Genomic DNA, 27,284 nt, shown 5'->3' on the forward strand with positions numbered 1-27,284 from the left:
CAGGAATGATCCAGCTCGGTGGAAAAACATGACATGGAAGAGAGAGGGGCAATTTCTGGAATGATGTCCTTCAGTAGCTGAGAAGGATGGATTGCTCTAGAGCAGATTTTAAAATATTCATGTTATTGAATTTTTTGAGCATATACCCCAGATATATATATATATATATATATTCCATATATATATGGAAATAAACATGTTTATTATAACTTTTATTTATATGCTATTTTACTACATACAAACTGTTATCTGTATGCTACTTTAATGTTTTAATTTCAAAACATACATAAAATTCTAACCAAATCGTCGGGGAAAAATATAGAGAGAAATAAAAGGCCTAGTATTTTCCCTCCATACCCCACAGATAGTCTTACACACGTACCCCTTAAAGTGCATACACCTCACTTTGGGGTTCTTTCTTACCTGTAGACAATGTCACTATTTGACACTGACTCTGACTTATTAAAGAACAGTTGGAAAGAAAAAGCTTGATCTTTTAGGTTTGAGAATTCGTGTTTTCCTCTTGTTTTCTGTCTAGGGAAGTGTGTTGACCTTCAGCTATCCCTTATAGAGAGCCATGACTTCAAAAGTAATGCTTGATATGATCTAGTTAAAAGATCTAATTCACAAGAGGATTCTTCAAATGCACCTTGAGGCTACTTTGTGTCACATGTAGTATCACAAAATGCAAAAAAAAAAAAAAACAAAAACAAAAAACAAAACAACCCAACAAACAAACAACTCAGAAAGGAGATTAGCCACATTTCCATTTTTATTAGCTGACGTTAGGTCACTTTTTAAACATAGGTTATTCCCATGGCTTTCTTGAACCCATGATTAAACGGGAAAAGTATACATCTCATTGTAGGTATACATACAACTAAAATCTTTCACCATAGGATAGGAAGAGTGAGAAATGTATTTTGTCATTTTTGTGTTAAAAAAAAAATGCGGTTTCCAGCTAATGAGCAAACTAAGGAAGGTGTCCCCAGGATGTAAGGGGTAAAAAGTTTAAGTGATAGGCACTTAACTATCCAGACACTAAGTGACTGGAGCTTTTCCCAGAAGACACTGCTCTGGAAGATACTTTTGCTAATTATGAGGCTGAGATCACTGGCATGAAAACATTGCTCTGTCACTGGTTAATATAATAAAACAATGATGTCAGGTTGAGCCACCATGAAAGTCTTTAAGGTGGCCAGAGGAATCTTTCCCACTGTTTCAATGAGACCCCAGTTGTAAATTGATATGTTCAGGTATGTCGGAAAGACGCTCAGATACAGTCATCACGTTCACGAGTGTGTAGATCTCTTTCTCGAGGAGACAGATGCTCCTAAATCAGCCTCTCCACTGCAGGGGGTGGCATCATGCTCCACATTTCCACTCGAGAGCCTTCCTTTTCCTGACGGCTGGGGCTGTAGGTTCCCTGAGTTGCCCTTTTGTTGGAGGCAATAACGGAAGCGACCACCGCCAGAAAGAGGATCAACAACAAGGCTGACGTCACTGAGCCGACGGCGGTGAAAATGTCCGAGACCAGGTCATCTGCCAACTGGAAGGATTGAAATAATTGTGATGTGAATGATAGAGAAGAGGTAAGTGTTCAGAGTGATGGAACCACCCTGGAATGAAAACCAACCAGAATGCTGGTGCCGCTCAGTTCTGTAAAAAGACCAAGGTACTAAAGGGAAGTCAGATTTTCTTATTCCCAGGTCCTATGAAAATGACTATATAGGGGCGCCTGGGTGGCGCAGTCGGTTAAGCGTCCGACTTCAGCCAGGTCACAATCTCGCGGTCCGTGAGTTCGAGCCCCGCATCGGGCTCTGGGCGGATGGCTCAGAGCCTGGAGCCTGTTTCCGATTCTGTGTCTCCCTCTCTCTCTGCCCCTCCCCCATTCATGCTCTGTCTCTCTCTGTCCCAAAAATAAACGTTGAAAAAAAAAAAATTAAAAAAAAAAAAAAGAAAAGAAAATGACTATATAGGTAACACCTAAGGTCTAGAGTCAGAAAGTGTGGCATGAAATACCTCCTCTATTCTGCTTCTTAATGTCTGTGACTGAGATCATTCGTAGGACATCAAAGGCAAAAGATAACCACACATATTTGTAGTCATTCTATAGCTATACAAACATTCATAGTATCTTCCCTCCCTTGCCAGAAGCTCTGGTTTTGGATCGAAGAAATAGTTGTTTCACAGCCTTTTGGGGGAAAAGAAGCAAATTAAATCAGTTGGGTCTCATGGGAAAGACCCCGAGACAGAGGAGGAACTGCAATGTGCTAGTCTTGCAGGCAGTTACCAGTCGTCACTTTGATTTGGATTCGATGTGACAATTGAATGGTTGTAAAAACACATGAGCTCGATGTGGAACCAAACACCTAGAAACAGAAAACTGCGCGTAGAGCCCTGTCAGGAGGCGCTGGATCCGGGGCTCTCGGGGGTGTTACTTGTACACAGGGGTGTATTTAACGTTCATTCCACTGTGTTTGCCAAACACTTTTTAGCAGTCGGTAACCCAAGGCTGTGATTTAGTTGCAGAGCAATATGACGGGTAGGAAGCAGTCACTATATGAATTTTTTAACTGATTTTCAAAGAAATATGCCTGTCAGTAAAAGCAGCGTTACACAAGTTTAGCTTTCCATTTAGCTTTCTCTGTGACCCACCGCCCCCCACCCCCCACCCCGTTACCAGACCAAGCTACTGTTATATATGGAGCCTTTGTTTATTTGAACCTCCTAGGGAATTTTAAATATCTTCAGTCTTCTTAGCCTTTTTTGGTTCACTGTGCCTGAGTTTCAACTATCATACAATTATATAATATTGTACATCTTCACAGTGTCGTCTTAGCTGTACTGAATGTCATTCCTGCTCAAATGGGGTTCACTAGCTCGTTTGTTCATTCAACAATATTTATGGACCATCTACTGTGAACCTTTTATTGAGCTAGGAAATAAAAATACAAAGAGAATTCGAAGTTTGGGATCTGGAGCTCAGGTTCTGGTGATGGGAGAAGGCAAGGGGACACACACACACACACACACATGCACAAATGCTCAACAAATGCTCATAATACAATATAAATAAAGATTATGATAGTGTCATAAATGAACTCTATTGGGGTGTAGTTGGAGGAATATTGGAATGAAGCATGTGATTATGCTTTGAAAGGTGAGAAGGCATTCAAATATTTGAAGCAGGAAATTCTGCTTGGACAAAACAATTTGAAATAAGAAGGGCAAAGGGACATAAAAGTCCTTAGAGTTTGGGGCAAGGGTAAGAAATCCAATGTGACCAAAGATAATGTCCAAGAATGTGTGTTTGAATTGGGAAAGATTTTAAAGTTGGTAAGAGATAGAACTATAAAGTAGGTTAATCTTACAAGAAACTTAAGTTTCTTGTCAGTGGGGGGTGGGGGGCACCGAAGGAGTTTAAGCAGTAGAATGATGTGATCCGATCCGTGTTTTATTAATCTGGTTCTGGTTACAGGGTGATGGATGGTCATGGTGACGGTGGGGGAGAAGATGGAGATAGATAAAATAGGAGTGTATCTTATAAGTCATGACAAGCCATGACCTAGGTCTAGATTTACCAACGGAATGAGAATTGAAGGAGAAGAATGGTTGAGGGAGACTTTCGAGGTAGAGTGGCTCCCTCTTAGATTGTGCAAGGCTGGGCAGCAGCAGAGGAGTGATAAGGATGGCTGGTGATTCCACATTAGATGGTTGCGTGGATGGGAGATCCTCAACTGTGACGGGGTACACAGGAGGAAAGAACAGTTTTGTGCAGGAAGACTATGAGTTCAGTTTGAAAAAGCTAGTTTTGGTGCCTGGCAAACATTCAGGCATGTGGTGCTAACAGATACAAATAATTCCTCCCCTCTTTCCACTTTTCACATTGCTCCAAAAAAAAACTCTGGGTTATAAGAGCTTAGGAGTAAAGTCTATAGAGAATTCAAAACCACCGAAGTCTAGTTTTGTTGTGGTTGTTTTTATATTTTTTTTTAACATTTATTTATTTTTGAGAGACAGAGTGTGAGCGGGGGAGGGGCAGAGAGAGAGGGAGACACAGAATCCGAAGCAAGCTCCAGGCTCTAGGCTCCAGGCTCCGAGTTGTCAGCACAGAGCCCAACATGGGGCATAGAACCCACAAACTGGGAGATCACGACCTGAGCCGATGTGACGCTTAACTGACGGAGCCACCCAAGCACCCCCAGAAGCCTAGTTTTTGAGCAAAATAGTTTACCTCCACTACAGGGCAAGTTCTCCTGCCATACTGTGTGGCCATCCTTTTGTGAGTCCTTACAGCTTTTGTCTGCAAAGATAACCATGTGCTGGGAAACATGACTAGAGCCATAGACTTGGCCTTGAAAGGTCAAAAGTCTGAGAAAGACAGAACCCAACCAGCAAAAACCCTTGGTATTATGTAGGGAACTTGAGATAATGTACACTCTTGTTCCTAGATGTTGGCTTAATCTTAATCTGTCCGGTAAATTGTGTCATCTTCAGGAGGAAATGACTGCGCTCCTGCACGAGTGAGTTGGGAGTGTCTACACCCAAACAGAGAAGAGACAAGGCTTTTGATTTGCTTCTCTTGTATGAACTTTTCTGGGCCCTTCTCATTCACCCCAAGTCTGATTACACTGGGGAAGCGAAAGCAACCGAGATCCTCTCATCTGCTGCCTTGCAGGGAAAGAGGGGGAGGGAATTATGGGGCGTAGCCTGAGGCCTTGTGAGAACCACAGTTCTGGCTGAACCAGAGGGCTGATCTACCTCACATACCTTGTGACCCACAAGGAAGCAAAGACCCTTGTCCACAGTGGCTTCACTGTTCTCAGAAATGTAAGAACGCAAGCACAAATTCAAGGCTTGAGATGCCTGTCACCACCTGCTATGGGACGCATGGTTAAGGCTCCAGCTTAGAGAGGCATGTCCCGCGCTTGAGGCTCAGTGTGTGTGAACACTCGCCAGTCACTTCGCCTCTCAGAGACTCATCTGCACCACCTATAAAATTGGAGATTATATGTCAAAGGGTGGGAATAAGGAAAGAAACTGAATGCAAAAGACACAAAGCATGGCCTATGGTAGGTTCTCAACACATAAAAATAAGAGTGGCCTTTCCTATGTCATTTATCAACCTCGCCGGTTCTATGTACTTGTCAAAGGTAAACCAGCACTCCGCAGTACCTTGCAGTATGGCCAAGGGAGCCAACCTACGAACCTAATATTGCAATTCCAAGCTCCAGATAAAGGTTTTGATGAAACAGTTCGCCTAACTATATCAAATAGAGCATGTCATTAAGCTTTGGAATAAAGCTGAATGAGTAGGGTTTTGAAATCGCCTCTTGAGGGCCCTTTGCTTTTGAATTCCCATGGTTGAAAGGCCCTTTTTTGCCCAGCTATTCTTCAACTGTGCTTAAAATATACAGCACTGCAATGGGTCTTTTGATAACTGAGGCTGCTGTGACTGACACACGAGCTGACGGGGGCCTCCAGGTGCCGGACTGTCCTGAAAAGCAGCACGGATGTCAGGCCAGACCTGCCCCGATGGGCTGTGCGCTCACACTGCACCTGTGAAAAACCTTGTTCTGAAAAGACCTACCCCTAATTAATTACACATTTCATGGAAGGTTCTTTGGTTAGTGACATGATGCAATCTGTATTCAGTGATCATGTTAATATCCTTTTTAAATGTATATTTTATATGTGATAATTTAAACTGGAATTACTTTATATTCTGTATTTGCAGAATAAAATAAAGAAGTGTTCTTTTTTTCTTTTTCTTTTTCTTCCCCCAAAGAGGATTCATTCTGAAACACTGACTGGTTGTGGCCTACATATGACCCAAGGCAAGGTGACACTCTGGAATTCTAAGGTGAAACTGTCAAACCTTATTTTGATTCTTCCCACTTGAGAGTATGCTGGAATATGCTGGAACCATACGTTTTTGGCTTTTGTGTGTGTGTGTTTTTTTAATTCTTGAAAAGGAATTTAATACTGTGTTTCTTCTGAAGTAAGACCAGACACAACAGGAACTTGCTAACAAACCAAAATGGGTTTAAATGCAGTGTGGCCACTGGTGTGGCATACATCTATATGCTAAGTGTCCCCACCTGTAGAGTGGGGACAGGAATTACCAGGTCTCCAAATTGTTCTGTACTGTAGCATTCAGGCACGCAGAGAGCTGCTCACAGGGCGTGGACGCAGAAGGAGAACTCATTCTTTGTGGGGAATCTTATTTATTATTACCCAGAGTGAGCATTCCCAGGCTGGTTTCCCTGGTCCTGCTCGGGTTTCAGGACTCTTCCCGTCCACAAACCGTTGTGAAATGTCAGCACCCAGGCCGAGCTCCAGGGTGCTGATGGGGAGCCGGCAGAAGGCTGTGCAATCTGGCCCATTGGGATCCACTGGGCCCTCACTGATTGCTGAACAGCTCACCTAATTTTGAAAACACAAAATGAGCTGGCCTGCCTGGAAAGAGTAAGAAATGAGACCATTTCTGTCCGCAGCCTCAGGATCTGCCTGTCACAATATTTAGGGCTGGTGAGAGCATTTGGAAGAATGTGAGAACAATACACACATTGGAAGGAGCCTGGGAAAAAGATGAAGCATTCTAGAATTTCCCAGGGAAACTCAACCTCACATTTCCAAGCGAAAACATTAAAGCTTTGACTTCAAGTGAGGACAGTCAAGGACTCATGTGACAGTTACCACCTGTTCGAACTTCTTTCTCTCAGGCCTGGGTTCCATAAAAATCAGCAAAAGTAGGTTTGTGGTTAAACAGTGGTGATGCTTGTGGCTTAAAACTGGTTCCTGGAAAACACTATAGGGGTGTGAACTGCTTCAGATCCTTCCTGGAACTCGATTATATAGATTATGTAAACATACATGGAGGCAATTTAAGATGGGAAATTACAATGTTTGAACATGCCTGTTGGATCATGGGTTACATTCCAGCTTCAATATGTGAGTTTTTGAAACTGGTTTGTGGTGTGTGTTTTGTGTTACATGAGGAGCCAAGTAAGACCATTATGTACTATTATGAGAATCTGTGATTAATGTAAAAATTACTTTAAAGATGTGTTTTTTTTAAAGCCAGTTATAATAGTTATCTCCTATCTATATAGCCAAAGCAAAGTGAGGACATGTCTTTAACTCTCATCCCACAAATTCACACACACACAAAAGAGAGAGAGAGAGAGAGAAGAACATTCCATATGTAAGACTGAGGAGAGCAGTTCCTATTAAATATTATTGCAACAAGTAGGTCTTCAATTTGGTGGATGTGAGAAACCTCCCACACAGACTTGAGTCCTTGAACTTTATCACTTATCAGGGAAATGCTGGAAACAGTCATTTCCATAGTAATATTGAATATATGCCAGAACTCTGTTTTTAAAATTAAACTCGCTACAGCAGCCAATTTTCAACCATAAATACACGCACTGTCCACTTTACAGTTGTAAGGGGGGAAATAGGGTCCTGGAAAAGCCAAGAGAGGACTTAGAAAGTGTCCTGGAACAATGAGGGAGTGATTCAGTCAGACGCTCCTTTCCCTGAATAAAAGGCTTAGTGATTGAAGAAAGTGTAGACATCACAGAGTGACTGACCTTTCCCTCAAAGTGGCAGGCAGGCAGGTGGCAGGGCACCGAGGAGGGGCAGAGTGTCCAAACTGCAAGCCGAGTAGCATTTTTCCCCTTGGCATTGCCCTGTCTCTTCTGCTCTGCTGCTCCCAGAAACACTCATGTTCTCCCTGGGATTGCTGGGGACAGAACAATGGTGAGCCCCAGCTCCCTCCAAGGACTGTGGAAGATTGCCCTTGGCGTGTGAAGCCCCTCACTAGAGAAAGGAATCCTGTATAAGGTCTTTCTCATTAATTCTCAGCAAGTAATCACACTCCTTTTGGACCATACTGATTGGAGTTGTCACCAGAGTCTGGGGATGGAAAAACCAGGCTGAGAGGAGAGTTCAGCCAACCACAGCACTGGAAGGTGCTATCCTGGGAACCTTCCCAAGTGATTTCCATACCCCGTCCGTTGAAAAGTCTGGAGTAGCTACTGTGGAAATCTGGTGTGGATACATGGGAGATAAATGAGAAACCGGAACTGGATCCAGCATAAGGCTGCACGTTTGATGTTCTAGCTCTACTTGAAAGCATCAACGTCTTTTATGCCTTAGCCCAAGCACGGCACGGGTCCTCCTGTGGACCTTCAGAGAAAGAGCTCAATTTTTCTGAGCTGTGAAATGCGCTGTGACATTGATCACAAAAGGACACATTTATTCCTGCATTCAACAAATAATTATCAAGCACGTACTCTGTACAAACACAATGCTGGTGAGAAATACACTAGGTGGATGAAACTCTGGCCCTGCTGGTTGAGGCACGGGGTCTCTAATTCTTGCTCTGATGTCTCAAACCTCTTTCTTGCTTAAGACGTCAGATTTTAGGCAGGGGCAGAGAGGCAGTTGTAAGTTTGGAGACATTGCTTTCATATTTTTCTCTCCTTAGGCGGGTGATATAAGTCATAGAATTGTTTTTCTAGGAACACAGGCTTTAAGAATAACACTTCTCTCTCCCTCCCTCTCTCTCTCTCCCTCTCTGTCTCATACAAGAACTAAATCCCAACAGCCCAAAGTCAAGGTTTTATTGTGTTTTTTTGTAAGTTTATTGTTTACAGATAATAGCTACCATTTCTGCCGGCCCTGGGTCAGGGGTTTACCAGATGTTGTGCACACAGAAACCATTTTAATTCTCTTAACAACCCAACTTGTGTGTGTGTGGGTGGGGGGAGATGATCATTTCCCGTCACTTTCTCAGGGAGGCCTTCCCCATCACCCTCTATTTGCAATCGGCTTTATTTCTCTCCATCACATAATGCCTTGTGACATCTAGGTAGTTCATGTGTGTCTCCCTCACTAGACTGGAAGCTCCATCAAGGTGCACGTGCTTGTCTTCTTTGCTCCCATCTGTCTCCCTAGTGCCTGGAACAGAGTGTGTCCCACAGAGACACTGCAATGAGTGCCATTTGACAGAAGGGAGTTAAAAGCGGAAGAGCTTGTCCAGCTGCACGCAGTGAGCTGGAGATTTCGTCTGCACAGAACTTCTCCCTCTTGGGGTTCTTGCCAAATGCAAACCTTAGCATGTGTCTCACCGAGGAACTGAAGGGGCCCGCTCTCACACTCCCGCTAGAGGGTAGGTACCATCCCTGGGGTGCTACTGGCCAACACTGGTGGGGCAGATAAGGAACGACGGAACCCAGGAGCCAGGTGGGCATGAAGCCAGATATTGGACACCATTCCTTTCTGTGAAATTAGCCACAAATAATCTGTTTTTACCTTTTCCTGCCTCTTAGAGCCAGGATGAAATTATCATCCGGGGGCACAAGCAGGGGCCGTTACAGAGGATTTAAAATAAAAAATCCAACCAGCAGCCAGTTATCCTTTTGGACACATGAAACGTTCTTTTTGTCTCTGTCACGTGAACCACTGGACTTTATCCTGGCCTATTTTTGGTCTCAGTCAAACTGAGTGGACAGTCACATTCGCCTTCCCTTTTTCTTCTATTTCTTTCTTCATTCCAGAAAGCAGTGGCTGTTAAGTACGGACTCAGCATGAAAATCACACAGTGTCATGAGCTGCTAACATTTACAGTTTTTCAGTCCCGATGCACTTGAGTGCTGCGTCAGTCCACACCCAGACCTGCTCAGAACCAAGTCCCCTACTGCTCTATTTCTCTTTTCTGCATCCCCAGTCACAGTCTGGTTAATAACCTAATTTTCTTTTACCTGGGCAATTAAACTGTCCTCTAGCCATGGCGTTCCCCCCCCCGCCCACAATCTACATCATCCAGCCAGCCCTATAAACAATAAATTATCAATCAATCAATCACCTTGCTTAGCTGCCTTGGAACCCGATGGAAGTTTACTGCAGCAAACCTTGCCAGTGTCAAACCTAAGTGGCTAAGTTTTAAGTCAAAGTCCTTTATTAACGTCCCCTGTCTCCTCGTGAAGGACAGAATCAGTTACAGCCTAACTAGCACCCTGCATTCTGCCCAGCAACGCTCTCTACCCCTTCGCAACTAGGAATCATCTGCTCCTGCCAATGCCACATCTTCATGTTGAGACGTGCCATCTATCCAATCCCACTCTCCTCTTTTTATTTTATTCACTTATTTTCAAAGTTTACTTATTTATTTTGAGAAAGAGAGAGTGAGAGAGAGAGCGGGTGCACGAGCGGGGGAGGGGCAGAGAGAGGGGGAGAATTCCAAACGGGGTCCAAGCTGTCAGTGAGGAGCCCGAGGCTGGGCTCGATCTCAAGAACCACACAGTGAGATCGTGACCTGAGCCACAATCAAGAGTCGGATCCTCAACTGACTGAGCCACCCCGGTGCCCCCTACTTCTCTTTTTAGAACACCATTGGAAGTTTCTCTGCGACTTGCAAAGCCTCCCCAGGAAGCCCATGTGTCTCTACTCCCAGAGTCTCTTACATAGCAACGCCCAGGGCTCACCATACATGTGAGGAGAGCCGTACCTGGGCCCACACGGCATGTAGCATGCACTTGAATGTGCTATCGCTCGTGGTGGGTTAGGCCACATTCCACACCTCCCCTTAGGACTGTAAGGAATGAGTATCTATTTCCTCTGCAACTTTTCAATAATACAAAGTACAATGCTTTGCACAAAGGGGCTGATTGTTACTGACTCCCACACTTGTAATGCTTGTTGCTCTGTTTAACGCATTATTAAATTCTTTTCAGTCAGTCATAGGAAGAGTTCTATATAACAGCCCAGAAAGTTTACTGGTAGTGAAATTCATTCCCTCATTTTTTCATGCATTCATTCACTCACTCACATAAGTTTTACTGAATGCTTTCAAAGTTTCAGGACCTTAGGTCCTGGACATAAGGTATTCAAAGGCGTAGTTATTGTCTTTAAAAACCCACTATTTAGTGGTAGTGCCTGGGGGTTGGGGTAGCTATACAAGCAACCACAGTTCCATAAGAGAGGTGTTATGTTACAGGTGAGTACAGGGAAAAGAAAACGGGGAAGGAAGTAGACTCCATGATGTCCCTCAAGTTTCTCAAAGGAAGTCAACGGGAGAATAAGGTAAAGAAAGTGTTTAAGGCAGAAGGAAACGCCATGATCCAGTGGTAGGGAGAGCAAGAAGCATGGCTGGGGAGCTGGGACATTTCCTGCTTCCCTGGGGAGATTTAGGGAGGGCTAAGTGCTTACGCAGAGCCACACATGGGGGCAAAATAGAATGAGGAGTAGCAGCTCATTTGTCAGGAAAGTCTTTACCCAACCTGGGCATGGAACCCCCCCTACACACCATTCCACGGAACTGTATTTCCTCTCCCTCAGTGGAGTTAGGAGCCAGAATCACATTAGCAGTGTCATGTATTTTCTCTGCTGGTTCTTCCCTAGCACATATGACTTGTACCCCCTTATTAAAAATGTATCAGCTTCGGGGCACCTGGGTGGCTCAGTTGGTTGAGTGACCAACTTCGGCTCAAGGCATGATCTCACGGTTGGTGAGTTCGAAACCCACAATCAGGCTAGCTGCTGTCTGCCTGTCAGTGCAAAGCCCACTTCCGATCCTCTGTCCCCCTCTCTCTGCCCCTCTCCCACTTGCGCTCTCCCAAAAATACATACATATTTTTAAAAACTATCAGCTTCGGGGCGCCTGGGTGGCGCAGTCGGTTAGGCATCCGACTTCAGCCAGGTCACGATCTCGCGGTCCGGGAGTTCGAGCCCCGCGTCGGGCTCTGGGCTGATGGCTCAGAGCCTGGAGCCTGTTTCCGATTCTGTGTCTCCCTCTCTCTGCCCCTCCCCCATCCATGCTCTGTCTCTCTCTGTCCCAAAAATAAATAAACGTTGAAAAAAAAAATTAAAAAAAAAAAATAAAAAAAAAAATAAAAACTATCAGCTTCAAATGTCTAATTCTCTATTTTTATGCCAAGAGACCTTTACCAGCCTGGGGTTTGTAAGGCAGAAAAATATTTCAGTTTCTTTATACCCCATCTCTGCCATCGTGCAGTTTTTATTTATTTATTTATTTTTAATTTTTTAACATTTATTTATTATTGAGAGACAGAAAGAGACAGAGCAGATCGTGCATAGTTTTTAGAAGGTGATCGATAAATATGCTAATTGATTTTATACGTCATTTCAAAAGCAAGAGAATAGCAAATGAGTTAAATGGCAGATGGACTTTTGAGACTAAAAGATACTAAAAAGACATGATAACTAGCAACTAAAGGCAATTGTTTGCATCCTGAATTAAAAAAAAAAAAAAAAGTCTATAGAAGACTTTATTGAGACAATTGGAGAAACCTGAACATGGGATGATAACTTTCTTGAATGTGATACCAGGATTGTGGTTGTAGAAGGAAGTCTTTTTCTTTGGAGAGAGTTGCCGAAATATTTAGTGATAATGTATTACAACCTATCTTTCTAAAGTCTGCAACCTACTTTCTAAATAGACAGAAAAAAAAAATGTGTGTGTATATACAGAGAGGTAAACAAAGATAGCCAAATGTTAAAAAAAAAACAAAAACTGGTGAAGCTGGGTGAAGGGTATACATGTGCTCATTATACTATTTTTTTTTTCTGATTTTCTTTAGGTTTCAATTTCTCCTACCCCCCCCCACCAAAAAAAAAAAAAAAAAACCCTCTTGGAACAAGAATATTTTAAAGTCATTCCTCCAAACCCCAAATTTGTAGATCTTGCTTCTTCCACTGTCCCTTCCTCTCCTGTTCCAGATCTTGTTGATCTCTCTCTTCTCTATGCGTTTATTACCCAGTAAATCTTGCTCCCAGTGATGGTCTTATCTCCCCTACTAGACACTAAGATATTCATGGATTGCATCAAATGTTAGTTTCCTCATACATCTGGCCCTAGCCCTGCTTCCAGTACCTCGCACAGTGCCAGGCACACGGTGGGTGTTCATGGACCTCCCCACGACCCCCTGGCATCCTCATTCCTGACCTAAAAGCTGTACTTTGGCTCTTTTCTCTATCAGAGTTCTTCCTTCTTTCCAACTGTCTTCAGCTGGTCAGAAAGCTGCTACTAATTCACTCACATTCACATTATGCAGGAAAAAGAGTGCCGAATCCCTGACATCCTTCTGGCTTATCACATCCCCTGTTGGCAAAGGTAATCGAGTCCGTGTCATCGTATTTATAGCCCCCAAATCAAAACCAGTTGCCAAAGTAATGAAGGCCTATTGGTTTGTGTTGACTTAATCCATGTCATAGGAGCTGTAGGAGCATATAAGGATAATTTGACCAGCAAAGGGAAAGCCATAAAAATGATCAAAAAGCCAACAGATATGCTGAGAACACCAAGCTTATTTTACTGAGGATTTATGGCCAACTTATCAGAAAATTATTTGGTCCAAGTCTACATTCAAGTAAGTCCCTCAGTAATTCAGCAAAGATTCCAGCCTCAGGAAAAAAAAAAATCGCCTCCTATAATGAGACGCCCCAGTCACCCCTAACTGGCAGCACATGTAGTTTAATTTTCAACAGTTGTGAGACTGCAGTAAATCCAGCTTTGGAATACCTAGTTCCACTTAAACCTCGGACCTGCACCGAATTAGCAGAGCAGGAAGGCCCGGCTGCACCATCCCTCCTGACATACCTGCACGAGTGTTTATTAGTCAAATAGAACCGAAACGTCCGACATCCCCCAGATGGGCAGCCGGGCCAGCTCCTGCTGTGTCCCGGCAGAAGTGGATGCCAAATCACCAGGCTCTGCCACACTGTCAGCTGTGTCCCAGGCCCGACTCTGGAGGTTGTATTTTATTGACCAAACTAAAATTGGCTTCCCCTCGTGTAGGTGATAAAGTGTGGCTTGAAGTCACCCATGGAAAATATATTACTTTAACTTGGACAGCTTGTCATTGAGGTCCTTGTTTATATAATCTATTGTGCCATTTACTCTATTCTTATTTTAAAAAGCAAACGCAGAAATAAAAACCCTTTCTTCCAGTGTTTCATTGATGGATGTCTACACCCTGCACCTTCTCTTAAATAATCTCAGAAGTAGCAATTTCGATTGTCATTGTCTGTTTACATCAAATGATTGGACTTTCAGTTTCAAAGTCTGTCTTGTGTAAGATGAAAAACACAGAGCATGCTTTAATGGGAGTCCTTTCACTGCACGGCCTTCTCTGTCCAAAATAGTTTGAGACTTGGTATGTCTAAATAGAGACAGATCCTGCAAAACCGAGATTGGTCAGATCCCAAGTGAACACTGCTAAAATTTATGAGCTGGTGGCAACTTAAAACACCAAGGTATCTTACAACCAGCAAAGATAGGAATCTTCACAGTGTGAGGATGTATGTTAAAACAGTTATTTAGTTTCAGAAATAGAGAATCCTTTCAGGAGTCAGGCTTTCAAATTCCAAATAAGCCATTTGGTAAAAGTCTATAGGTTTTTAAATTGGCAAGATTAAAACACATACACACACACACACACACACACACACACACACACACACAGAAAAACCTTATGTTTGACTTTGTTAACAGTTCACCTAAATGTCCAAGAACACAACTGGGGAAAAGGATATGTTTACATTAGTATGAGGAATATAAAGCAATCTTTTTTGGAGGGACAGAAATAAGGTCTAACGCCATTTTCCTATTAGTTTAAAAATATCGCCAAACTAAAATTACCCTATCTCCAGGTGTAAATTTAGCACAGAATTTAACAGCTTATTATAAAATTAGATCAGACAATGTAGCTGAGATGGTTATATTATGTCTTTGGATCTCTAAGTATATACATAATTATAATATTAAAAATGTCTGCATTATCTTTTGAAATAATAGTTTAGGAGATCCTTGCCGAGAAAAGACAGGACTTAGAAGTATTCTGTTCCTTTCCTACAAAAGGTTCAAACGACAAATCACATGAAGATTCTTCTCCTTTTGCCACTGATTTTTAGTGATTTTTTTAGTATTTTAGTAAAAAAAGATCAGATTTTCTGTGTCCTACCCAGTTCATAGGCCTCTTTAAGAAGAAATGACATAACCATAACCCAGTTAAAGCGTTTGATTATATTTTACTTCCATAATTTGCTATAAATATTCTAAAACTGTAAAGGTTTTTTTTTTTCCAGGATAATCTTTGCAGATTACTGCATTTTTCTCATATTCTGTGACATGGACACTGGAATTACATACATTTTTCTCCCTGGGTTTTGAAGTAATTGCTAAAAGAATATTCCTCTTATTAACTCAAATAATCTGAATCAAAGGGAAATTTTGTTTTCTAAACTCCCAAAGAGACTTAGAACTGAGAATTCAAACTATAAATGAAGCTTCTTCAACCTTGTGATGCGGTACATCTCTTTCTTCTTTTTCCCATACCCCAGAATAGCACTTCTCTTCCCCTTTACAAAAAAAATATATATATATTTCCCTTGGGTCTGTAACTTTTCTATTCAATCTACCATTTAGATTAGTTGTCCTCAGGGATATGACTGTGTGAAGAGCCTCAGGAAGAAAACCGTGATTAGTCACTAGGCTTGAAGAACCCTCCCCAGTTCTGTTTACAAGGACAGATGCCAATTCTCCAAACGTGCTCAGTACTCATGTTCTTTTCTGGGTCATTCTGCTTGCACAGCACAGATTAAACACACAGCCTCGGTATTTTCAGTGTTGTAAGGAGACGCATTTACATTCCACTGACAGCGCCCGGTGTAAAAGGAAGCCATCTGCTGCGATTTCACAACACGAGGAGGAGCAGCTACAAGTTGGGGAAGAGAAAAGGAGCCACGACATAGCTCCACTCAGCAAGCACTCCTCCTCGTGCGGGAGACCCTAAGACAAACCACCTCCATGTTAGAAGGTGTCTTTGTTCTTAAGTGGGTCATAGAAGTCGGTCCTCTATCAGATGGTTCCGTTGTTATCTTTTACTGACATTTGTTTGCTACTATTTTTTAGGGCTCTTTTCCTAGTTCCAGGAACCTAGAATGAATACATAATTCCACCGCGTGGATAACAACCAGGTCTTGGATTATTTGTGCATTCCACCCGAGCAATCGATCTTCTCGATACCTAGTTCATTTTCCACAATGGGATTACCTATAAAATACTTGGGATCTAGAATGTGGTACATGGGGGGGGGGGGGGAGGGGGAAGGAAAAGTAATTAAAATCAGAGGATTTAATATGTTCCTCGCATTTTACATGCATCTCATCTTAAATCTTCACAGAAATCTAACAATGCCGAGATGATTTCCCTTATTTAAATTTTTTAATGTTTATTTCTGAGAGAGAGAGAGAGAGAGACAGAGAGAGAGAGAGACAACGCATGAGCAGGGGAGGGGCAGAGAGAGGGGGAGACGCAGAATCTGAAGCAGGCTCCAGGCTCTGAGCTGTCAGCACAGAGCCCGACGTGGGGCTCAAACTCACGAACCATGGGATCATGACCTGAACCGAAGCTGGACACTCAACCGACTGAGCTACCCAGGTGCCCCGATGATTTCCCTCATTCAAAAGATGATTTAAGCAATTTGTCCAAAGTCACACAGCTAACAAGCAGCGGACCTGGCATCCAAACTGTCAGACCTTGTTCAGGGATGCACAGATGCATCCTAGGTCGAGTGCTGTACAGATGCAACCTCCAATCTACCCTCAATTTCCACTGTGGTACCTTTAGTTGACATATTTACACACAGAGAGTAGAATAATAATGGTTATTTTATCTTCCAGGTCTCTTACTATGTATAATGCATATATAACCAGCCATGCGCCCCTGCTTTTCAAAGTTTAATTTTGTTTTTCTTTGAAGACTTTGCATGTGAAAATAAGCCTCAACAGGTGGAGGACTTTGTTTGCGAGCTCTAGGAAGGTGCCTAGCACACAGTAGGTGTCTGGGAGGTAAGCTGTATCTATAAACAGTGCCTGCACAGACCCTGAAAAAATCAGCAGGAGAACAAAGAAAAGGACCCATAATTCACAACTCTCAGTCCTATGCTTTTAACACCCCAGCATGTCTATGAAGAAGTAAACTAACGAAACAATACAGAAAATCTCCCAGGGTTGCGGCTTGTATAAAACAGCCATGTGCTACCCTCCAGTTCCAACACAATGTTATCAGGCGATGATTAAGAAGGTAGCTGTTTCAGTGCTTCACAGGGTCAGGAATCAAGGTATCAAGCCAACAACTCCCTTTTAGGGGCAGCACTTAGATTGCAGCCATGTATTGCTTCCAACTGTAAATATTAACGGTTGGGAAAAGAAAAAGATCTTCATTGGCTCTGAGCTGCCTGAGCTCAGCATATTACATGGCATTATCTGCTGAGATGTAGATAATTGTACTTCTTGTTAACAAGTTTCCATGTATTTTCAACTCCATCAGCAGGTTCTTGAATCAATGCCTAGATTAGGTTTGACTAACATCAGCACAATTTGACTTTGATAGAAAGTTTGAAATTTATGCATAATTAAAAATTATACATCCATTTGCTAACTTCCAAGTAAAAGCAGCTAATCCTTTTGGATGCCACAACATTTATACTTGGTTCTCAAAACACGTTGGTCCCCTTGCCTCTGACTGAATGAAGGAGTCCATAATGTTTTTAAGACGCTGCAGAACATTTAGCAGCAAAGTAAGGGAACCTTTCACATTTCACCCATTGCCTAAGGATTTAAGGTTCCCACAAGCATGGGAGAACTGGAGAGTTGTTTTTACACTGCTTCTGAGACGCTAAGTTTCAAAACGATTTTATGGGAGTTCTTATTTTTTGTAGATATAAAAATGGCCTCAACATTATTTATATGAAAACATGCCCACATATTTCACTATATATAAAGCATTATTTATAGTCCCTGAATTCAATAAATGCCAGTTGATGAAGATGGTGAAACACTAGTCCCTGAAATGCACTTAAGCCGTCTCATTGCAATGGCAACATTACCACCCATATAAAAATTCTGATGCAAAAAGGTTATCCAACACCATCACTAGAAAATCAAGGAAGACAGAGTTGTATATGTATAAAATGTTATAAAATCTAACTACTTTTATTTGTAAGAACACACTTTTATTTTGGATAGAAAAATTCTAATTGGCATATTCTCTGCCATGGATGTCTACAATTCATGGCATACTACACTTCTGCTTTAATGTATAATTTCAAGATCAATACCGTTCTATATTTGGAAAAGTATATGCAAACAGAATATATTGTCTTTCTCTCCTCTGTCAACTTCAAGGGTCACGACATATCATACGTGCTCAAGTTTTTTTGAGCCAACCTGATAAATTAAATGGTATAAAATAAATAAATGTGACACGAATGCAAAACAAACGCAAAAACAGACCCCTCAACACAAACGATGAGCGGCTCGTGATCTATCCAGGTGGTAATCGGTATATTCGCCAGGCAGAGAGGAAAGCTCTATCTAGATCCGTGCATTAAGCCCAATCTGGCTCACGCTTGGAACTAAAATGGTAGTAGCAACTTGTGATTCTGATTCCAATCTGTGTTCCCAGGAATGAATAAATCAGTGAACAAATCCTTAAAAGAGAATTGAACCAAGGCTGGTGTCCTTGGGATGTCCTGCTCTGGTCAACTGCGTTCTGTAAGTCAGTATGCAACACACAGCCTACGCTTTTCTCACAGAGTATTTTCTCCTAACAGGTAGCCACTTAGACGTTTAGCCCTCATGTATATGCACCTTCATGGTTCTCATAATGCATCCGGGCTCTTCACATGGCAGAATGCCTCTTTACAAAGGTGCACACTTTCTCGCTCCAAGGAGCAGTGGCCTGTAGTCCCCAGCCATGGCAGGGATTCTGTGAAATACACCACCATTTCTGTCTCAAGGCAGAAGACAAATTAGACACAGTTCTACAGAACCTGTACCTCTTCAGCTCACCCCACCAGGTTGAATGTGAAGCTCTCTGCTATTATTAAGGTTTGCAAATAAATATTTAATTCAAGGTGCTTATGTTGGTTTCTGTAATTCAAGAGCATTTATAATGGTGATTAAGTGGCAATGGAGCTATATCGGCCCAAATGCACACAACCTTTCACCTCAAGAAGCAGCAAATTAGTATAATTTACATACTGCCAGCTGTTAATATCTTTAGCATCCACAGGACTTAATGGCAAAAATAAATAGATACCGGATCCTACTGGGGGCACAGAACACATTTACAGTCTCTTTCCTCATTTGCTCCCCAAGAACTATTCTTCAAAAGATTCCACAGAGTTCCCTGGGTATAACTGGTTTCATGAAAAACTTGTGTGTTTGTAAATCATTTGTAATGGTCCTTATTTTAACACTCATTTTATGATTAAGAAATATTAACATTTCTAAAATTTTCAGGTAGGGCAGTCTGCTCGAAAACAGTCTCTTAAGTGTTTAGATTTTACAGATTAGGAAAGGAAATAAGATTGTGTATCAGAGAGAAAGATGAGGCTTTGGGTTTAGGAAACTGCATGACTCCTCTTTAGTTAATGATTCATTAATTTGTTTAGGCCTTAGTTTTTGCATCTGTGAATTGGAAATTACACCACTACCAGGGGTTAGGATTAAATGAGGCATCGCGTGCTGGATACTTTTGGTTACTCTGAGAGAAGGCACAACAGGTAGCAGAAGAATCCTGGTCACCTGAGGCCTGAGCAGGGGGGTTTCCCGTGCACTCAGCTGCTGACTCCCTGTGGGCAGTGAATGGGTCACTTTCAGAGTCTTCTGGCTTCCTTAGCTTTAAAAATGGATTGCCTTAGTCACAAAAATGTTCAGTCCACTTACTGCTAGGTATAGCATGCATCTTCTGTGGATCTGCTCAGTGAGGCAGTGCTTTAGGTGAGTAAATGTGTTTCTTGATTTTATATACTTAAAGACAATGAAAAAAATAACAGCATCAATATCTTGCCCCAAAGACTCCTTTTCAGTGCTGTTGGACTAGGGAATCTGCTCCATTTTCAGTGAAGGGAGACTTAATCTGATTATACTTGAACCTCCTCAGACCAAAACATCACAGGCCTGAAAATCCTCAATTAATGAATAAGAACTTTAGAAAGATTCAAATGAAGTTGGGGGGGAAGGCGCTTTAAAGCAAGACTTAGGAACAAAACTATGCCTACAGAAAACTTTTAATAAGCAGAAACACAAAATTGGGCTAAAGCATATCTGTCTTTTTATAAACTAGTTTAAAAAAAACAACCTCCACCACTGCCCCCCAAAATCTGCTCAAGGAAAACTCCCTGTCTGTACAGCATTAAAAAATAAAAAGAATTTCTAGAACAAGGAATAATTCATATCCAATAGGGAAGAGTAAGTCTAAGAGTATCTTTGGGGAGCTTCCATTAATTAAATAAAACCATCACTGAAGAAAGCTGCTTTTTCTTATGGTGTAAGGTCCCTTCTAGTGAAAAGGTGGGTGCCGACTCACATGCAATCCCAAATGATAGGAAATAGCTCAGAGGAAACCATGGTGCAGGCCGAACTCGCAGAATTATGGGATGACTCTTCCTTTTCCGGCTGGATTTGAGCAGACACCTGGGCGATTTAATCTACAATCTAGCCCTACCCTTCATTCATCCAGTTTTATATCCCATTATTTCCCAGCACTGTCTCCCTGTTCTAGGCAGGCCTCTCTACTCTCTGTACTTCATGTAATCCAAGCTTTTTCCCACTAGCACATCTTTACTCATGACCTTTGTCTCTCTTGAATGCTCTCCCATTTTCTGTCCTCCAAATAATCTGTCCCATATTTCATGGGCTCTCTTCATTCCCGTATGTTCCAGGAAAACTTCCCCTCTTATAACAGCTCATAGTGACCAAAATTATGTGAATTCATACTGTGCTTTTCACTCAGGAACGACATTAGGGATTAATGGTCTCCAGTATGTCTTATTTTTCCCTCTGAAACTAGATTGTAGTTTCCTTGAAATGATTGCAGTTGGGATTATATATTACATTGACCTGATTCCCTGCTCTGGCCCTCTCTCCCTGTGTCCTACCCATTGTCAGACACGTTGTTGAAACAAATGTGTGGGCGGAGTGGTTACTTTGGGAAGATATTCTCCTTCTTACAGTTGCAGGGGATGGGTGGAAGGGGTTGACGCAGGCAGCTCTAGGCGCCACCATGGGACTTGTGAAGACCGAATACTGGAGAGGCCCAGAACATGGGCTCATCCCACAGGACAGTTAGTGCAGGGAAGGTGGCTTAGCAGGAGGATGAATTGGCAAGGAGGAGGTGGGAGTGGACAGCACAAATCCTTCAGGCTCAGTTGAATTTCGAAAAGGGAGAACATTTGGAGACGTCTTTGTAAGGCTTTTCTGACAAGAGGTTTTATAAAAAAAAAAAAAAAAAAAAAAAAAAAGGTAAGTTTTGGTCTCATTGATGGTGCTCTTGGGGAAAATACCATTTAATTCTGTCTACCTCCCTATGCTCCTGTGGCTGCCGCAGGGCTCTTTCTACTTATAAACTCTTCTAGCTCTTTCCTGGATCCTCCTTTTTCTCCTGGCACCAATTTTTCCTAAGCATATTTTCGTCTCTCATTGCTTAGGGCCTCTTCAACAACCTGGGTGATGTTGATTATCTTTTTGGGGCCAGTGCCATCAATTTCCTCCCATCTCTCCTGTCTCCAAGCCTTGCTCACTGGTCCCTATGGAAGTGTATGTCCTGACAGTGGTTTTCCAGGTTTCCTTTTCAAATATAAAAACTCAGTTGTGTAAAGAACGAATAATCAACCAAAGCAGTGGACAATTATATACGTAATGTGGTATTTATAGTAGGAATAAGAACCTGGGCATTCGGAGCTCTCTTTGCTAACAGGCACACAACTTTATCTGTGACTTAATTTCTTCAGTGAAAATCAATATAATTAACAATTTGGTAACAAACAAACAAAACAAAACACAACAAAAACACATCAAGGGAAAATGTGTGTTTTGTTTTGCCAAGAAAATTGCTGCTTATTCTTTAAGACTTGGATCGTGAATACTTTTTTAATGTTTATTTATTTATTTGGGGGGGGGAACAAACAGGAAAGGGGCAGAGAGAGAGAGAGAGAGAGAGGGAGAGAGAATCCCAAGCAAGCTCCATGCTGAGCCTGGCTCAGGGCTGGATCTCACGAGAGCAAGATCACATCCTGTGACGATATCCAGAGTTGGAGGCTTAACTGACTGAGCCACCCAGGAGCCCCTGAGGATCATATATCTTCTGTGTGAAACTTCTTTTCTCCCCACCCCTGGCAACACCAGAGTTTCTCTGTTTGTGCACACTACATACCGTTCATCCATCCATTTACTCCTTCAGTAAATACTGAAGCACCTGCTCTATCAGGCACTGAAATTACAAAGTTAAACGAGACATTCTGTCCACCTTTCTGTAGTTCCCAGGATGGAGGACAAGGTGACAAGTAAATAAAGACTTTTGCCATATTGCTTACTGGTCAGAGGTACACATACCCCACCAATGTGAATTCGTGTCCTTCAACTTCTGAACTGGATATTCTTGGGAAACGTACTTGACCGCTCCCTGACTCTGTGCTCTCATCAGTAACATGGAAAATACGATTTCCTAAGTCTTGGGACTTTTGTGAATGATAAAGAAGACAATGTGTGTAATGAATGACCTGTAATGAATGACATAATGCCTGGCTCAGAGTGAGCCCTCCACAAGTATGAAGCGTTATGATAGAGGTGTGCTTAGGATGGTGTAGAAACATGAAGACACTCCCAGCACTGACTGGGTAGGGGAGAGAAGCAAGGAATGCTTCCCTGGCGAGTTTTCAGAACATATACATTTGACCAGGCAAAGAGGAATGAAATAAGGATTTAAGGCTCCAAAAGAAATGAGCAACATATCCTTTAAAATGTCTTTTTTTCAGGGCTTCTGAATGGCTCAGTCGGTGAAGCATTTGACTCTGGATTTCAGCTCAGGTCACGATCTCATGGGTATGAGTTTGAGCCCTGCATCAGGCTTCATGTTGACAGTGCTGAGCCTGCTTACTTAGGATTCTCTCTCTCTTCCTCTCTCCTTGCGTCCCCCTCCTCTTCTTCTCTCTCTTAATAAACTTAAGGAAAATAAATAAAATGTCATTTTTTCAAAATTGCAACAGTGGTGGGCTCTTACTTGCTTTAGAGAAAATGAATTAACAGGACATGATTTTAATAATTCAACCGTATCTATCTTTGAAGAGAAATGACGCTTCTCTTCTCAGTCGCTTAGATCTTGAGGGGCTCTGTCCATCTGATAGAATGTAATGCTTTTCTAAATGCAAAAAGAAGTCAAATTAAATATATCCCTGCGGGCTGCTCTGAGAGCGTCCTTGGGTGTCCAGATGATTATGTTACAGGTGTAAGTCCATGTCTTTATGGATCTAAACTTCCTCGGGGCGCCTGGGTGTCTCAGTCGGTTGAGCCGCCGACTTCAGCTCAGGTCATGATCTCGCGGTCTGTGAGTTGGAGTCCCGCGTCGGGCTCTGTGCCGGCAGCTCAGAGCCTGGAACCTGTTTCGGATTCTGTGTCTCCCTCTCTCTGACCCTCACCCATACATGCTCTGTCTCTCTCTGTCTCAAAAATAAATAAATGTTAAAAAACAAAAAAACAAAAAAAACCTTCCTCTGGGATTGGCTCAGGAAAGAGCCGATCTGTATCAAATTCCACTTCAGCATAAATAATAGGGCCTCTGCGCATTTGATTCTTGGATGGAAATGTTCCCCTAATGGAGAGTGTGGCTCACTTATCCTTAAGACGATCTCATTACCAAAGTTCTTACTAATGACCAAGACTTGCCTTTTTCATTTTGCAAAATTGGTTGGAAAAAATGGGCCAACTTTCTGTATGTACCATGTACTATCACTTTCATTAATTTCAATAACTATGGGACAGGTTGAATATATACCCCCACACACAATTCTCTAAGTGAGAAATTGCCACTTTGAACTTACCTCAAAAGCACTTTGCTCATTATATCGGTAAGTTAGTGAATATTTATTTAGTATCTATTATATACGTAACATGATGCTGGCTGTTAAAAAATTCAAAGCAACATTTTAGTTTTAAAACATAACTTTTGGGGCACTTGGGTGGCTCAGTTGGTTAAGCATCTGACTTTGGCTCAGGTCATGATTTCCCAGTTCATGGGTTTGGGCCCCACATTGGGGTCTGTGCTGACAGCTCAGAGCCTGGAGCCTGCTTTGAGTTCTGTGTCTCCCTCTCTCTCTGTCCCTCCCTCGCTCACACTCTGTCTCTCTCTCTCTCTCTCTCAAAATAAACATTAAAAATTTTTTTAATTAAAAAAATGTAATTTTTCCTGTTAGATATCAACTAGTGATTTCAGTCATTTATCAGGCATTAAGATGTATTTTGCAACTTTTAATAACAAATATACTGGTACCTCAGTTTTCTTTTACAACATAATCTTGCTATCTGCATAGGATTATCAAAGAAATATTACAGGAAATGGGTGTAAGGAATACATATTCAGAGCCACATGTGGAACTAACTTACACTCAGGGAGACAATGAGACAATCATGAATGTGCTTTCCAAATGATCAAATATACTTTACTGTAAATAGCCTATTTGTTTTTGGATGAGTTGTATTTAATATATTGCTTCTTTTCTGTATATGATTAGTTTCTGATAGATTTCTACAGTTTACATGAAACACTCTGTGATTCAGAAATTATCACTGTGAGTAAAAGATAACTTTATGCCCTTTAGAAATAAAGAATTCTTCTTGTCTTCATGAAAGTTAAGAAAATAATCTGCATATATCCATAAATATATATTATGAGTCATGAAAGTTTTAAGTAGAAATAATATATTAAAAAATTACTAATTTTAAGTCAGTTTTCTTGATATTTAAATTTCTTCATATATTAAATTCCCCAGAGTGTACCTAGTTTTCTACAAGTCATTCCATTTAGTCTTACAGAAAAGATCAGCAATGGATTCAACTAGCCGAAGTCTCATTTCCTAATGACAATATAAGTCATTCAAGAAGAAAAGCCATATTATATAAGAATATACATGCCCCATTAATGAAAATGAAGAAATAGGAAAAATTAAATTTGTGCCACGTTCAACTAGACAACAGCATGGTATTCAATTGCATACCAGAAATTTTCAGTTTGGTTGATCACTACTCTTTTTTTTTTTTTTTTAACTTTTTTTAATGTTTATTTATTTTTGAGACAGAGCGTGAGCTGGGAGGGGCAGAGAGAGGGAGACACAGAATCCGAGGCAGGTTCTAAGCTGTCAGCACAGAGCCCGACGTAGGGCTGAAACTTACAAACCATGAGATCATGATCTGAGCCAAGGACGCTCAACTGACTGAGCCACCCAGGCACCCCATTCTTTTCTTAATATATCGAGCCAATGCCAGAGTTCTTCTTGAGTATAGAACAATGGAGAATATTCAAGAAAATGATAACTAACAAGATGCAATTGACTTCATTGTTTGCTTTGAGTCACTTGGCCAACTAATTGGTTGTACCATGTACACGTAATTTCTGAAATTACCTATCATAAATTTCAACTACATTTTGAAGAGAATGGAAATGTATCCAGTGAAACATAATGCATTCCCCACTGGGCAATAACTAGGATATAACTCAGTTTGCACAGAACAATATCAGTTTAGGTTGTTGTCCCAGCATGATTATTAATAGTTCTTGCTTTCACTCTCATAATACTCCAGTCAAATAATAAATAATGCAGTCACCCTTGTCATAACCAACATACATCATTAAAGGAACATGTCAAGTATCTTCATGATCTACAAAATTATAAAACTATATGGGCGGAGCTACACACGGAAGTCAGTTCTCCTGCCTAAGCTCTTGGAGAGCAAGAACACAGCTTTTGTGTACATTTTTGGTTGCTCCCCATGCTCGCTCAGAGCCTTGCCTAGAGTGGACTCTTGATAAATAGTGGACAAATGGATAACTAAATATTTTAAACACCAATTTCCACAAAGTCCAGTATTATAGCAATGCAGTGATCCCATCAGGGAGATTTAAAAGATGATGAGATTAATTTGACAGGTACCTAAAAAAGCTGTTTGATTTGGTTAGCTAGTCAATTCAGTGACAAACTTCAGCCTGGTTGTTTCTCACAGTTGTCTGTGGCTTAACCAATCCAGTTGTACTTCTCATCCCGGAGCCCCACTCTCCATCACCTGTTTCTGTTTTATTTTGGACACATGAAGAAATGTGCGCTGAAGGTGAAAGTCTATGTTACATGAATTCTGTGAAGCTGGTGGTGATGACCTCACATTAAGAAATGAAGAGCATTAATTATACTTGGTGAAGCAGAAGTCTTAATAATGTGTGAAAAGATGAAAGGAAAACAGATTAGTGAACTGAATCAGACCTGATTTCAGTGATTGAAATACATCAAAATAACATTCCAGAACCGTTTTTTATGTTAATGCTATATTTACTCCTTCCTGAATGCTAATTAGTGGAAACTCAGCGATAAGTGACAGTGCTTTTTAAAATAATAATTTGTAGAGAATGGCGTTCTGGGTACCTCTTTCCTGAAGGCCAAATTGAGAGCACAAAGAAACTGCTAGAGAGAGGAAGCCTCCTGTGCCACTGGCCAGTGCTCTGTTCTTACAGAAGCCTGAGGATGTGGGCCAGTTGGCATCATCCTTGACATCAGCCTTTATGATCAAGCACGGCTCTCACCCTCTCAGAAACCATCTGTGACTCTGTCATTCACAAATGACTCCAAATCCCTGCTGAGTTTATTTTTACTTTCTGCTTTCCTCTCTTAGTTTAATGAGTTCTATAAATTTTGTAGTGTGAAGGGGAATTTCCTATTACTTGCTAGACTTACAAGGTCTCAATGAATGCTTCCCATCCCGGAATTCTGGGACTTTTTGAACAGGTTCCTTCAATCAGGCCCTCCATCAGTTTGCACTTATATTCAGACCCTTCACTTAGCCGAGATAAAGAGTAACTTTAACGATTAGACATGTCTGCTCGCTCCTCAAATCTTCTCTCTCTGGGTATTCTAGTTATTCTCACTATCGTCTCTATTTGTGACAGTTCCTTCGAGAGATGTGGCAACAAGCTATAGGCACCAAAAATTTAGGGTCGTATTGGAAAGGAGTTGTTACTTGGTTTTCCAAACCATTCTTGACGACGGCTAACATATTTTTTTGACCAGTTTGGACCACAATAACAGGGAAATTCCTGCTAATTGCCACAACATCCCTTTCTTGGCTCCTCACTCAGAGACCTCAAGCCTTTCTTTAGCATTAGACTTGGAAACAAATAGTGTGGATACACCCCAGTTCTGATG

General features: G+C 41.6%; 1 protein-coding gene across 1 annotated transcript in view; it reads right to left on the minus strand.

Moving 5' to 3' along the window:
• Positions 1-750: 750 nt before the first annotated feature.
• The window catches only part of CRB1 (crumbs cell polarity complex component 1), a 215,075-nt gene continuing 188,541 nt past the window's right edge, over positions 751-27,284 (minus strand). Inside the window, exon 12 of the mRNA XM_086694610.1 lies at positions 751-1,549. Within this exon, the coding sequence (XP_086550736.1) occupies positions 1,334-1,549 (216 nt within the window). The 3' untranslated portion in view covers positions 751-1,333. The remainder of the gene's footprint in view (positions 1,550-27,284) is intronic.

The sequence above is a fragment of the Puma concolor genome, chromosome E4, assembly GCF_028749965.1.
Source record: "Puma concolor isolate L17-30 chromosome E4, mPumCon1.1.hap2, whole genome shotgun sequence".
Lineage (NCBI taxonomy): Eukaryota > Metazoa > Chordata > Mammalia > Carnivora > Felidae > Puma > Puma concolor.